Raw genomic sequence first — 12,260 nt, forward strand, 5'->3', positions numbered from 1 at the left:
TACTCTTACTTCAGAATGGAGTTTCCACATGTGGTTATTTTACATTACTTATATCTTAGGGTGGGTACTTCCTGGCATCTTTTAATCACATCAGTGAACTGTCTTCTAATTAATGCCCAACAGAGGTTATTTCAGAGAGGGCTCACGCAAATGCTGATTCTCACCCCCCCCACACACCTCCGTTCCACCCTCAGGCTAAGAAACTGCCAAATGGACTAGACTCTGGGTGGGAGGGGAACCTTGGTCAGTTTCATGCAGTTTTGAATTCACAGTTCTCCAATATTTATTTTAAAACATCTCTGCCTTCTGCTTCTGTTATATCACTGAAAATATAAAAGGAAAAATTAACCACCTGTTATATGCTCAGTCAAAACTGGAGCCAAACAGGGATGCCTGGGTGGCTCAGTGGTTGAGCATCTGCTTTTGGCTCAGGTCGTGATCTCGGGGTCTTGAGATCAAGCCCTGCACTGGGCTCCTCGCAGGGAGCCTGCTTCTCCCTCTGTCTGTGTCTCTGCCTCTCTCTCTCTCTCTCTCTCTCTCTCTCTCTCTCATGAATAAATAAGATCTTTTAAAAAAAAAACTGGAGCCAATCACAGATTAAATTATCCTCAGAGGGATCCCTGGGTGGTGCAGCAGTTCGGCGCCTGCCTTTGGCCCAGGGCGCGATCCTGGAGACCCGGGATCAAATCCCATGTTGGGCTCCCTGCAGGGAGAGCCTGCTTCTCCCTCTGCCTATGTCTCTGCCTCTCTCTCTTTCTCTGTGTGACTATCATACAAAAAAATAAATAAATAAATAAATAAATAAATAAATAAATAAATAAATAATCCTCAGATATGTTATTTCAGGTGTAAAATAAAATACATTTTTAAAATTTTTTAAAGATCAATTTATTTATGTTAGGGAGAGAGAGTGCATGAGTGGGAGAGGAAGAGGAAGAGGGAGAGAATCCTCAAGTAGACTCCCCACTGAGCACAGAGCCTGACAGGGCTCAATCTCAGGACCCTGAGATCATGACCCAAGCCAAAGTCAAAATATCTTAAAAATATCTTTTGATCGGAAATTGCCAAATGGACAAAGTTTTGACAGTGGCAAGGAATAAGCTAGCTTTTCCTAAAAGTTAGAAAAATGAAGGGCTGTTGTATTGAGATGATGTGATATAATAGTGATCAGAATTTTAGTACTGTATATGTTTTTTTTAATATGTATTATGATTTTACCTCATATTTTTGGAAAGAATGTGCGTGTGTATGTGTGGTTTGTGAAGTCTTGGCTACTCAAATTTAGAATCAGAGTGTGTTAGAGTCAAAAAAGGGAACTTGGAGGCCATTTGATCCAAATGACTCCTTTTACAGATGGGAAAATGAAGGCCTAGAGAGGTGACTTATGCAAATCCTATGTCCCATTACTCACACTTGAATCCCTTCAACTATGCTGTGTATCTTTCACTATGTCACACTTACACCCTAGTACCGAGGTCTATTTTAACTTTTTAATTTATATTATTTTACTGGGGGGGAGGTGGGGGAGGAAGAGAATCTTAAACAGGCTCCACACCCAGCATGGAGCCCAACACGGGGATCCATCTCATGATCCCAAGATCATGACCTGAGCCGAAACCAAGAGTCAGTCACTCAATCAACTGAGCCACCCAGGCACCCCTCTAATTTTAACTTTTTAAAGAAAATGGAAGTGGGATGCCTGAGTGGCTCAGCGGTTGAGCATCTGCCTTTGGCTCAGGGTGTGATCCCGGAGTCCCAGGATCGAGTCCCACATCAGGCTCCCTGCATGGAGCCTGCTTCTCCCTCTGCCTGTGTCTCTGCCTCTCTCTCTCTCTCATGAATAAATAAATTAAATCGTTTAAAAAAAGTAAAATGGGAGAAACAAATTGGTTTATGCATGGGGAAAAAAAGTGTATTTAAACTCAAGAATTTCATTCATCAAAAGTTGCTAAAATCCTGCCACAGTACCATGTGGATTACTTTGTTCTTTATAGCAACTGCAGATGTTGTCCGTAGATTGATTTCTACATATAAACACTTAAGTGTTTGATATATGGTCTTTTATTAATTCAAACAAAGAAAGTAAAGATGTGCCCTAGGGAGATTGAGTGCTTTGTCGATGGAAATATTCGTGATTTTCAGAAGTTTGAGGTAGTTTGAGGATGATGTTTTAGAAGTACAGATACTCTGATAGATTTAAACGTGCCAGTTAGGTTTCAGAGTATTTGTTTGACTCTAGAAGTGTACTTCATTAAAATTAAACCTAGAATTTCATCAGCCCTCAAAGTATTGGGGAAATGGTTTCACATAGGATATTTAATATTAGAATACTGGACAGGGCCGTCCAGGTGGCTCAGCGGTTTAGCGCCGCTTTCAGCCCAGGGCGTGATCCTGGGGTTCGGGGATCGAGTCCCACTTTGGGCTCCCTGCATGGAGCCTGCTTCTCCCTCTGCCTGTGTCTCTGCCTCTCTCTCTTTCTGTGTGTCTCTCATGAATGAATGAATGAATGAAATCTAAAAAAAAATGGTTGACAAAAATTGACTACTATGAATGACACTTAGATCACACTGAGAGTAAGGTCCAAAGTACTTTCCATGGCCTGAGTGTACATGATCAGCTCCCTGACCTCATCCCTCACCTTCTCCGTTGTTCACACCACTCACCTAATACTGGATCTTTGCTCTTCTCAAAACATACCAGACACTCTTCCATATCACAGACTTTGCATTTGCTCTTTCGTCTACTTGAAATCTCTTCTCCCAGATAACTACTACATGATTTGCTCCCTTACCTCCAATAAGTCTTCATTCAAATACAACTTCGTCAAAGCAACTGTCCTTGACCACTGACATTTTGAGCTGCATAATTCTGTATTGTGGGAGGAGGTCATATGTGTTATAGGGTATTTGGCAGCTCTGCACACGGGATGCCAGGAGCATCCTCCCTCACACCAGCCCTCACCCTAGCCTGCAGTTGTGGCAACCAAAAATGTCTCCAGACATTTCTGAACGTTCCCTAGAGGAGGGGGGCAAAACATTCCCCAGTATGATTCCTTTCCCTGCCTTTCAGCACAGCACTTATGTTATATTGCATTATATATATATTTTATAGTCCTGTCTCACCGTATATGGGGTTTTTTTGTGTTTTTTTTTTTTTAAGATTTTATTTATTTATTCATGAGAGACACAGAGAGAGGCAGAGACATAGGCAGAGAGAGAAGCAGGCTCCATGCAGGGAGCCCGATGCGGGACTCGATCCGGGGACTCCAGGATCATGCCCTGGGCTGAACGCAGACGCTAAACCGCTGAGCCACCCAGGCGTCCCTGTCTCACTGTATATGTTATTTGCTTAGTAGTTGTTATTAGAATGTGAGCTCTGGGACACCAGGACTTTTCTTTCTTTCTTTCTTTTTTTTAAGATTTATTTATTTATTCATTCAGAGAGAGCGAGAGAGAGGCAGAGACACAGGCAGGGGGAGAAGCAGGCTCCATGCAGGAAGCCCGATCCCCAATTGCCAGAACAGTACCCAGTACAGTTTTAAAGGAACATATCAAATAGATTGATTTCACAGTACATTTTCTTGAGTAGTGCTGTGGTCCTCTCGAGTCATTTCTCTATTGAGATTGCATCCTTTTGGGGATCCCTGGGTGGCTCAGCGGTTTAGCGCCTGCCTTCGGCCCAGGGCCTGATCCTGGAGACCCGGGATCTAGTCCCACATCGGGCTCCCTGCATGGAGCCTGCTTCTCCCTCTGCCTGTGTCTCTGCTTCTCTCTCTCTCTCTCTCTCTCTCTGTGTCTCTCTTGAATTTAAAAAAAAAAAAAGAGAGAGAGAGAGATTGCATCCTTTTATCATAAGAATTCAATTTATGTTGGAAATTCAGTGGGGGCCTAAGGAGTAAAAAGCATTGTTGAACAGTAGGTATTTGAAATTGCTGGTGAAAGTCCAGTTTTCTTTATTTAAAAAAATATGCCCAAGTGACTACATCCCTCAGGACATTAACCGTCTTTTCCGGTAAATTAGCTTTTGGTTACCGATTGTTTTTTTTCCTGTTTTTAACAGTTTCAGACTAAGCATCATCAACACTTAAGATATATGCTCCATTAGAACCGTCCTAGCACAAAAATAAAAAGGTTATTTATAGAGTCATAGTAAACATTTGTATTACTCAGGGCTGCATTTACTTTTATGAACTCTGTATTTGTCTTAGATTAATGTTTATTTACATTAGCTCTTTTAAAAATGGCACTGAAGATGGTAGCGTAATCTCAGGTGTGCTTTGTAATATAATCAGCATCAATTCATAAAATATTCTACTAGACTAATGGAAGGATGAGGGACATAAAACTCCTAAATAGATACAGTACAAATTGTTTTATACCATGGCAGTGTTTTATTGGTATATAGTCTATTAAACATTTTTTAAAAGACCTGTCAGCTTCGCGATTTAAAAATAATTTATTAGACAACTCTACTTTGTTAGTATTAGGAATGCTATTTTAAGGGAAGCTACTTATACACTGTTTAAAATACAGGAAACATGATGTAAAAGCATGCTCTTTAAGTTAAAATTTGTGTTTCCCTTTTAAACAACCTTAGATCCCAGATAGTAAGAAGAACAAATGGTGGGGCGCCAAGGTGGCTCAGTGGTTGCCTTTGGCTCCGGTCGTGACCCCAGGGTCCTGGGATTGAATCCCACGTTGGGCTCCCCGCAGAGAGCCTGCTTCCCCCTCTGCCGCTCCCTCTGCCTCTCTCCATGTCTTTCATGAATAAACTAAAATCTTAATTTGAAAAAAAGAAGAGCAAATGCTGTATTCAGGTGGGCTTTAGGAATGGAGTCTCAAATGAAGAAAAATGCTCCCATTGTAAAAATAAGGGGTTAACTGATTTCACCTAAACTTTTTCCTTTTTTGCCTGTTCTCCTTTTGTACAAAGATCTCAACAGCAATGGATTCATCTGTGACTATGAACTTCATGAGCTTTTCAAGGAAGCCAATATGCCATTACCAGGATATAAAGTGAGAGAAATCATTCAAAAACTCATGCTGGATGGTGACAGGAATAAAGATGGGAAGATAAGTTTCGATGAATTTGTCTATGTAAGTATGTGAAACTCCACCGTTATTAGGAGTCAGGGTGGTTCCTTTGTCTAGTAGGATCTTACAGTAACAAGTCCTATTAAGTTCCTAAGTGTATCACATTAATACTGTTACAACTAATAAAATTTCTCTCATCCCACCGAATGCAGTTAGTTCTTTTAGCCATTAGAGTATCTTGGCAAACGGACTGAGGAAGAGAACACTGCCCCAATCAAAGCTAGGATACACTAGAACCCACTACCTGTGTTGAAAGGTGAGCCATTTCCCCCAGGGCTTCATTCAGGGGCATTTTTTTCAAGGTGCTAAGTGCCATGCTTGAGGTGCTCTTTCCCTCTCCCTTGGTGAATAGGGTGCTTCCAGATTTTAGTGTTGCACCCTTACTCACAGCTTTGGAAGCTTCCCCAGTTGAACTTTCTGATTAAAAAGATGTTACGACTCTCACGGTCGTATTATTTAACTCGACCATTTCCCCTAGAATGATAATTTTGATAATTAAAAGGTAGAAACACATCTTTGTAGTCCATTCGAAGAGGCATTTAAAATTTTCATCTTCCTCCCTAGTATCATCAAACACTCCTCGAGGCCCAGGGCTAACTTCATTCTACCACTTGCAGGCACCGGGTTCATAGCACACTCGGTGCCTGCAAAGCAGAGGCCTAGCGCTCCTTACCAAAGCCTGATTCTTTCCCCTCTACTGAGCCGGGGTGACCTGCCCCATTTTCAGCCCATAGTCGCTGATGGAGTATTTGAGATGTATGTTAAGGAGTAGCTGTTGCCTCTTCCCTCGGTTGACAACACCCTTACGGTTGACAACACCCTTATGATTGTAGTGGTTTTATCTATTAATTGAAGACTGAGTTTGACTAGATCTGATTAAGCATTCCTTTTACTGTATTACAAACAGGTAATTAGTAGCTTGTCTTTATCACAAACTTCCTAGCACTCTTACCCTCCTTTTCCATGGTAACTGAAGCTCTCACTACAGCCAGGGAAATTCTGGTATGTTCTCTCCCATTACAGTTAACTCCTTTAGAACACTGTTAAGAATTGCAGAAACAAATGGACTAAATAATGATGTCTAGTAAGCTGAGAGCATTTGGTGGCGTTGGCGGGAGAGGGGACAGGAGCGGGGAGGGCTACTGTTTTAAAAATGTAGACGTGTCATAATTGTAATGGTGTCGTTCCTGCTGGCTTCTTTTGAAATACTGATTTCCTCCCCACTGTTTTTGTCTTCAGTTATTGGCAAAGCCTTTTGTTTTGAATTCTGTGTTCAATAGTAAGTTGCAATTGACTTGCAGTATGAGCACTTGCATGTCCTCTGATGTATGATGTGTTCCCCTTGTAAGTGCATGTTGAATTGTGAATTTAAAGCAGTTTAGAGAAGGAGTTTAACTATGATTGGTTATTTTTGATATAATTTACTGCCCAGAATTTTAATCTACTAGAAAGAATGGGCCTAAATCATTATGATTTTGCAGTGTTGCCAGTATTATTAAGGACAAAATTAGGAGAGTGTCTTTGAGAAAAATGATCTTGGGAAATATTTCATTTTGTAGATCTTGAAATGTCGCAGAATCTTCAGAGTCCTTTGAGGCTTTTAAGTGAGAAGGTTTGATTACCTTAGTATATTCTTAAAAAGTAAATGACATGCCTCATTGTTTTGGCATCACAAGGAATCTTTAAAAAATATTAAGGAAGATGTTTTAGGTTAAAATGTACATTGTAAAATTGAAAGGAATCGATATGTTTGTACTCTTTCATTTTTCCAATTGAAAATAAAATCCTGGATTCCTGAAAAAAGGAAGTAGCCTCCCTGCCATTACACAGGGGACTAGTGGCTTTTCCCAGTTAGCTCCCTTCTATTCAAGAAATGTTGTATATGAAGGACAGGGATGCCTGTGTGGCCCAGTGGTTGAGCATCTGCCTTCAGCTCAGGTCGTGATCCTGGGGACCCGGGATGGAATACCACATGGGGTCCCAACAGGGAGCCTGCTTCACCCTCTGCCTGTGTCTCTGCCTCTCTCTGTGTCTCTCATGAATAAATAAATAAATTTTAAGGTAAAAAAGAGATATGAAGGACAGTAAAATAACCTGTCTGAGGTTTCAGAATGATACCACCATGACCAAATAGAAAGATGGGTGTCTGACCAAATGTCTGTCCACTTCTGTCTGCTTTGTCACCAGTGAGACATCTTAAAAATGGTCAAAATACAAGTAGGTCTGAGTTATCTGTGAAAAAGGAAGGGAGTTAGTCCTACCAGGTATTAACAGGAAGTAGAAATAAACCTGCTCTTGCATCTTGGGTTTTTTTTTTTTTTTTTTAATTTAAATTGCTTCATAAGAGGTGTTAATTGCAAAGCAGCCTACAGACAAAATCAGTTTATGTTAATTATTGAGAAAAATATGTATAGGGCAGAAAGGAGTCCCTAAATTAAATGTAACCTTCAAACGTTAAAGTTAAATGTAATACCCTGATTTTGTTTCTTCTAAGTATTTCAAAATGAAATGACTGGACTTTTTTTCCTACAATGTAATAGTGGGGTGTTTTCCTGCATCTTTAAAAAGACTGGTATGGCACTTTCGTTCAGAGATATCTGCATTAAAGTCTTAACTTTCACAGTGAGAAATTTGCTCTTGCACGATGGTTCTAAGTTGTTGACCTGTTTGAGGACTTTTGCTAGTAGCACCGATGTCATCAGATTAAATAACTTCACATAAGTAAAGTGCTTAGAACAGTGCCAGGCATATAGCAAATACTATGTGGATGTTGTTGGGGGTAGTAATTTCTGTTTGTTTGTTTGTTTTTTTGTTTGTTTTTTAAGTAGTGTTCTCTTCCTATTATTAATAAGCTCAGGCCTACAACAGATTTAAAAAAAAAAAAAAGGGAAAAATTTGAAAAGTACTACTTTGGAAACACTTTGGAAAGCAAGCCTCAAACCCTGGAAGCCAGTCAATATTTTGCAATTCTTTCTGAAATCTTTCCTTCCTCTTAAGTCATTATGCCTCCGGATTGCTTTCATCTGGCCACTAGTCCTGTACTGAGCTGGAAAGTTGATAAAGCTTTAAAAAAGAAAAAGAAACATGTATATGTATATGTGTATGTATTCCATAAGAGACCGGAAAAGATGTAGATAGAGAGCCAGAGTGAGCAGTGTATGCCAGGAATTTGTTCGCGCATGACAAAGCCAGCCCTTCCTCATCGAGGGAAAACAGCATGAAACAGTGAGCTCATTAGTATCACAACGGGCAGCTCTGAAAAGATTCATTGAGAAGACTTTAGCACGGCGGTTGGCCTTGTGTTATCTCTGATTTCAGAGATGCTTGTTAAGCCAGGGCTTCTACTCAAATAGCTTTATCATCCACTGTTGCAATTTCTTCTCCAAAGTAGAAAATAAAATGCAAATTTTCCTTCAGTGAATCTGTTGAAGATACATAAATCTTCAGTTATTCCTTTTTTTTTTTTGTAATCTAAGGAACAGAGGAAAATACCATGAACCTGAAAACTTGAGCTGGAATAATTTATTTAAAAATATTTAGAGGGGAGCCTGGGTGGCTCAGTTGATTAAGCTGACTGCCTTCTGCTCAGGTCAGGATCCCTGCATCCTGGGATCCAGCCCGCACAGGCCCCCTGCTCAGTGGGGAGTCTGCTTCTCCCTCTGCCTCTGACCTTCCCCCAGCTCCTCTCTCACCCACTCTCTCTCTCAAATAAATAAATAAAATCTTTTAAAAAATAATAAAAATATTTAGAAAATGAAGATCAGGGGATCCCTAGGTGGCTCAGCGGTTTGGCACCTGCCTTCGGCCCAGGGCATGATCCTGGAGACCTGGGATCGAGTCCCACGTCCAGCTCCTTACATGGAGCCTGCTTCTCCCTCTGCCTGTCTCTGTCTCTCTCTGTCTCTCTGTCTCTCTCTCTCTCTCTCTCTGGATCTCATGAATAAATGAATAAAATCTTTAAAAAGATAAAATGAAGATCATATAACCTTTGTAACACAATTAAAAATAAACTAATTTAATTGCAACTCTGCTTTCGTTCCCAAGAATGAACTTAACTAGAACGACAGAAGTCACTGTATTAGGATATTATACAGCAGACATTACTTTTTTAAATTTTTACTTATTTGTATTATTCCTCTTTTCCATGCTGTATATAAATTTGCATTTATTTTTCAGCTGCACTTGTGATTGTAGAAACCAACCTAATTTTTTATTTTTTATTTTTTTAAAGATTTTATTTATTCATTCATGAGAGAGACAGAGAAAGAGGCAGAGACACGGGCAGAGGGAGAAGCGGGCTCCATGCAGGGAGCCCGACGTGGGACCCAATCCCGGGTCCCCAGGATCAGGCCCTGGGCCAAAGGCGGCGCTAAACTGCTGAGCCACCGGGGCTGACCCCAACCTAATTTTTAGAAGGAAAAGATCATGAGGCAAAATAGTCCTAATTTAAAAAAAAAAAATTACTTTTCATAGGTCATTTCTGAAGCCGTAACATATTGGATGCCTTTTTTTTTTATTTTTTTATACCATGCCAGTGATTTATGTATTCCAGTCTTGAGGGAAAACACACATTTCAGATTTTAATTTACTAGACAATGTCTTACTAAATGGAGTTCCAAATGAGGTAGAATAGTGAATATTGCATTTTTACTGAACAGATATATAGTTATCGAAGGGGGAGCTATGATGACAAAAATCCATCCCAGTGAAGACTTCTATATTCGCTGGTTGTCATTTTGTTGTATGATCTTGGCTCAGAAGTTAAAGTAAATTAAATGAAATCAGAATTGGACTTTAAAAATCAGTGTATGTAAAAATAATGTCGATAATTCAGAAATTACCCAGAGTTCATGAGTAGTCAGCTCTACACCATTTGATACTTGACTGGAGTCAGTATAATGGCCATAAAAGAGGAAAATTCCTTTCGTTGGTCATGTGCAATATTTAGAGTAGTCCGTGTGTATGCAAATATATACATATACATAGACACATGCACACCCATTCTAAAATTCTACCTCTGAAATGACAGAACAGAAAAAAAATCACAGCTGTGGAAATTGAGTAAGCTTGATTTTGTGGAACTTAACTGCTATTTTCCGAAATAAAATTGGATCTCTAAGTCCTAGGAAAGTCAAAATTTTAGAAAGGTAAGAGGAAACCATGACTTCAGGAGAGGCTACCAGCAACACCTACAGTTACAAAGTGGATTAATGACAAAAAGATTCTCTCCTGTGAAATCTAAATATCAAAAGGCCATCTCTGCTTTTGGCCTGACACAGTCTTATGCAGAATCCAGGGCTGGGTTAATGGCACATGGGGCTGAATTTCAAGCTTCTCCTCTGTGCCTGGTCTCTGGTCTCACATATACAACCTGAACTGCTAGGTATTGTGACCCTGGTCTATGAACTTCAAACATAGGCTGCACCTCCTGAGATGTCTGTGTGTGTGTACCTGTCAATAATGCCAAAAGCCTTTGACTCCTCTGTTTGTTAGCAACTTTTCCATTAGGGTCATACGTTTCCTTCTGTAAGCCCACTTATGTGTTTTAAACACCTTTTTTTAAAAAGATTTTATTTGTTTATTTGAGAGAGAGCAAGCACGTATGTGTGCACGTGTGAGTTGGGGGGGGTATGGGCAGAGGGAGAGGGAGACAGAATCCCAAGCAGACTCTGTACTGAGCACAGAGCCCAGCGTGGGGCTCAATCTCAAGACCCTGAGGTCATGACCTGAGCCTAAATCAAGAATCAGGCACTTAACCGACTGAGCCACCCAGGTGTACCTTTTAGAGAAATTTTTTTATGAAGATGCTACATCTTGCTCTTATTTTACTGGAGGTAACTACTTTAGATCAGAAACAAGTTTGGGCTTAGATCATTTCCAGTATTTAAAAATATATAGGGGGGATCCCTGTGTGGCTCAGCGGTTTAGCACCTGCCTTTGGCCCAGGGCCTGATCCTGGAGATCCAAGATCGAGTCCCACGTTGGGCTCCCTGCATGGAGCCTGCTTCTCCCTCTACCTGTGTCTGCCTGCCTCTCTCTCTCTCTCTCTCTCTCTCTCTCTCTCTCTCTCTCTCTGTCTCTGTTTCTCATGAATAAATTTTAAAAATCTTTAAAAAATAAAAATATATAGATAGTCCTGGGGCACCTGGGTGGCTCAGTCAGGCATCCGACTCTGGATTTCAGCTCAGCTCATGATCTCAGGGTCCTGGGATCCAGCCCCACCTTGGGCGCTGTGCTCAGTGGGCAGTCTACTTGAGGATTCTCTCTCTCTCCCTACCTCTCCCTCTACCCCTCTCCTCCCAACCTGTGCATTCTCTCTAAAACAAATAATCTTTTAAAAATACAGAGAGATAGCTAGTACTTTAGAATGTCCATTCATTCAATCAGGCAGTTAGGGTAGGATATTAAATTTGCTTTGTTACTACCTGCTCTTGAATAATTAGAATGTACATGTTAATTTTGTTAGCCATGTTCTTGAAAAGTCTCTTCTTTGTGTTTATTTTCCATAGTTCTCTTTTTTTGCCAACTTAATCCATTTTTCACCTTATTATTCTGTAAATTTTGATTGAACAAACTCTTAACCATTGTACTCCCTCAAAAAGGTTTTTTTGATTGAGTCATAAATTTTCATCTTTCTTTGTGCTAAGAATTGTGGTTAAAGAAGGGGGATCCTTTAGCCTTTTCTCTCCAGGGAACAAACAAAGCCTTACTTGTTGGCAGAAAAATTAGCAGATTTACCTATGCCTTTGGACCACACTAGTTTTCAGCTTAAAGCAGATTTGATGCATGTGGCACTTAACGTTTTTGACAAGTGTGTGCAATTGACTGTCTGGCTTCATTTTCAGTAGCGGTATTGTAGTACTTAGTTAGCATCTTAAAAACTCAAGCCCAGTTTTCCATCTCCTTTAACACTCACCACCTGTGTGGGGAAATGTAGGTGAGTGGAGTATAAAAGAAGATAGAAGGGCTTATCCTTGTGCCTGATGTAAAATGAAACGTGAATTAACAATGTATTTTCATTAATAGATTTTCCAAGAGGTAAAAAGCAGTGACATTGCCAAAACCTTCCGCAAAGCAATCAACAGGAAAGAAGGGATTTGTGCTCTGGGAGGCACTTCAGAGCTGTCCAGTGAAGGAACACAGCATTCTTACTCAGGTAATAGTAAG

General features: G+C 40.3%; 1 protein-coding gene across 5 annotated transcripts in view; it reads left to right on the forward strand.

Moving 5' to 3' along the window:
* Nucleotides 1–12,260, forward strand: part of PLS3 (plastin 3) — a 90,406-nt gene that overhangs the window by 56,557 nt on the left and 21,589 nt on the right. For all 5 annotated transcript variants that reach the window (XM_055338299.1, XM_055338296.1, XM_055338297.1 and 2 more), the window contains exons 4-5: nt 4,933–5,096; nt 12,120–12,249. In XM_055338299.1, the coding sequence (XP_055194274.1) occupies nt 4,933–5,096; nt 12,120–12,249 (294 nt within the window). The remainder of the gene's footprint in view (nt 1–4,932; nt 5,097–12,119; nt 12,250–12,260) is intronic.

This window comes from Nyctereutes procyonoides, unplaced genomic scaffold, assembly GCF_905146905.1.
Source record: "Nyctereutes procyonoides isolate TBG_1078 unplaced genomic scaffold, NYPRO_anot_genome, whole genome shotgun sequence".
NCBI lineage: Eukaryota > Metazoa > Chordata > Mammalia > Carnivora > Canidae > Nyctereutes > Nyctereutes procyonoides.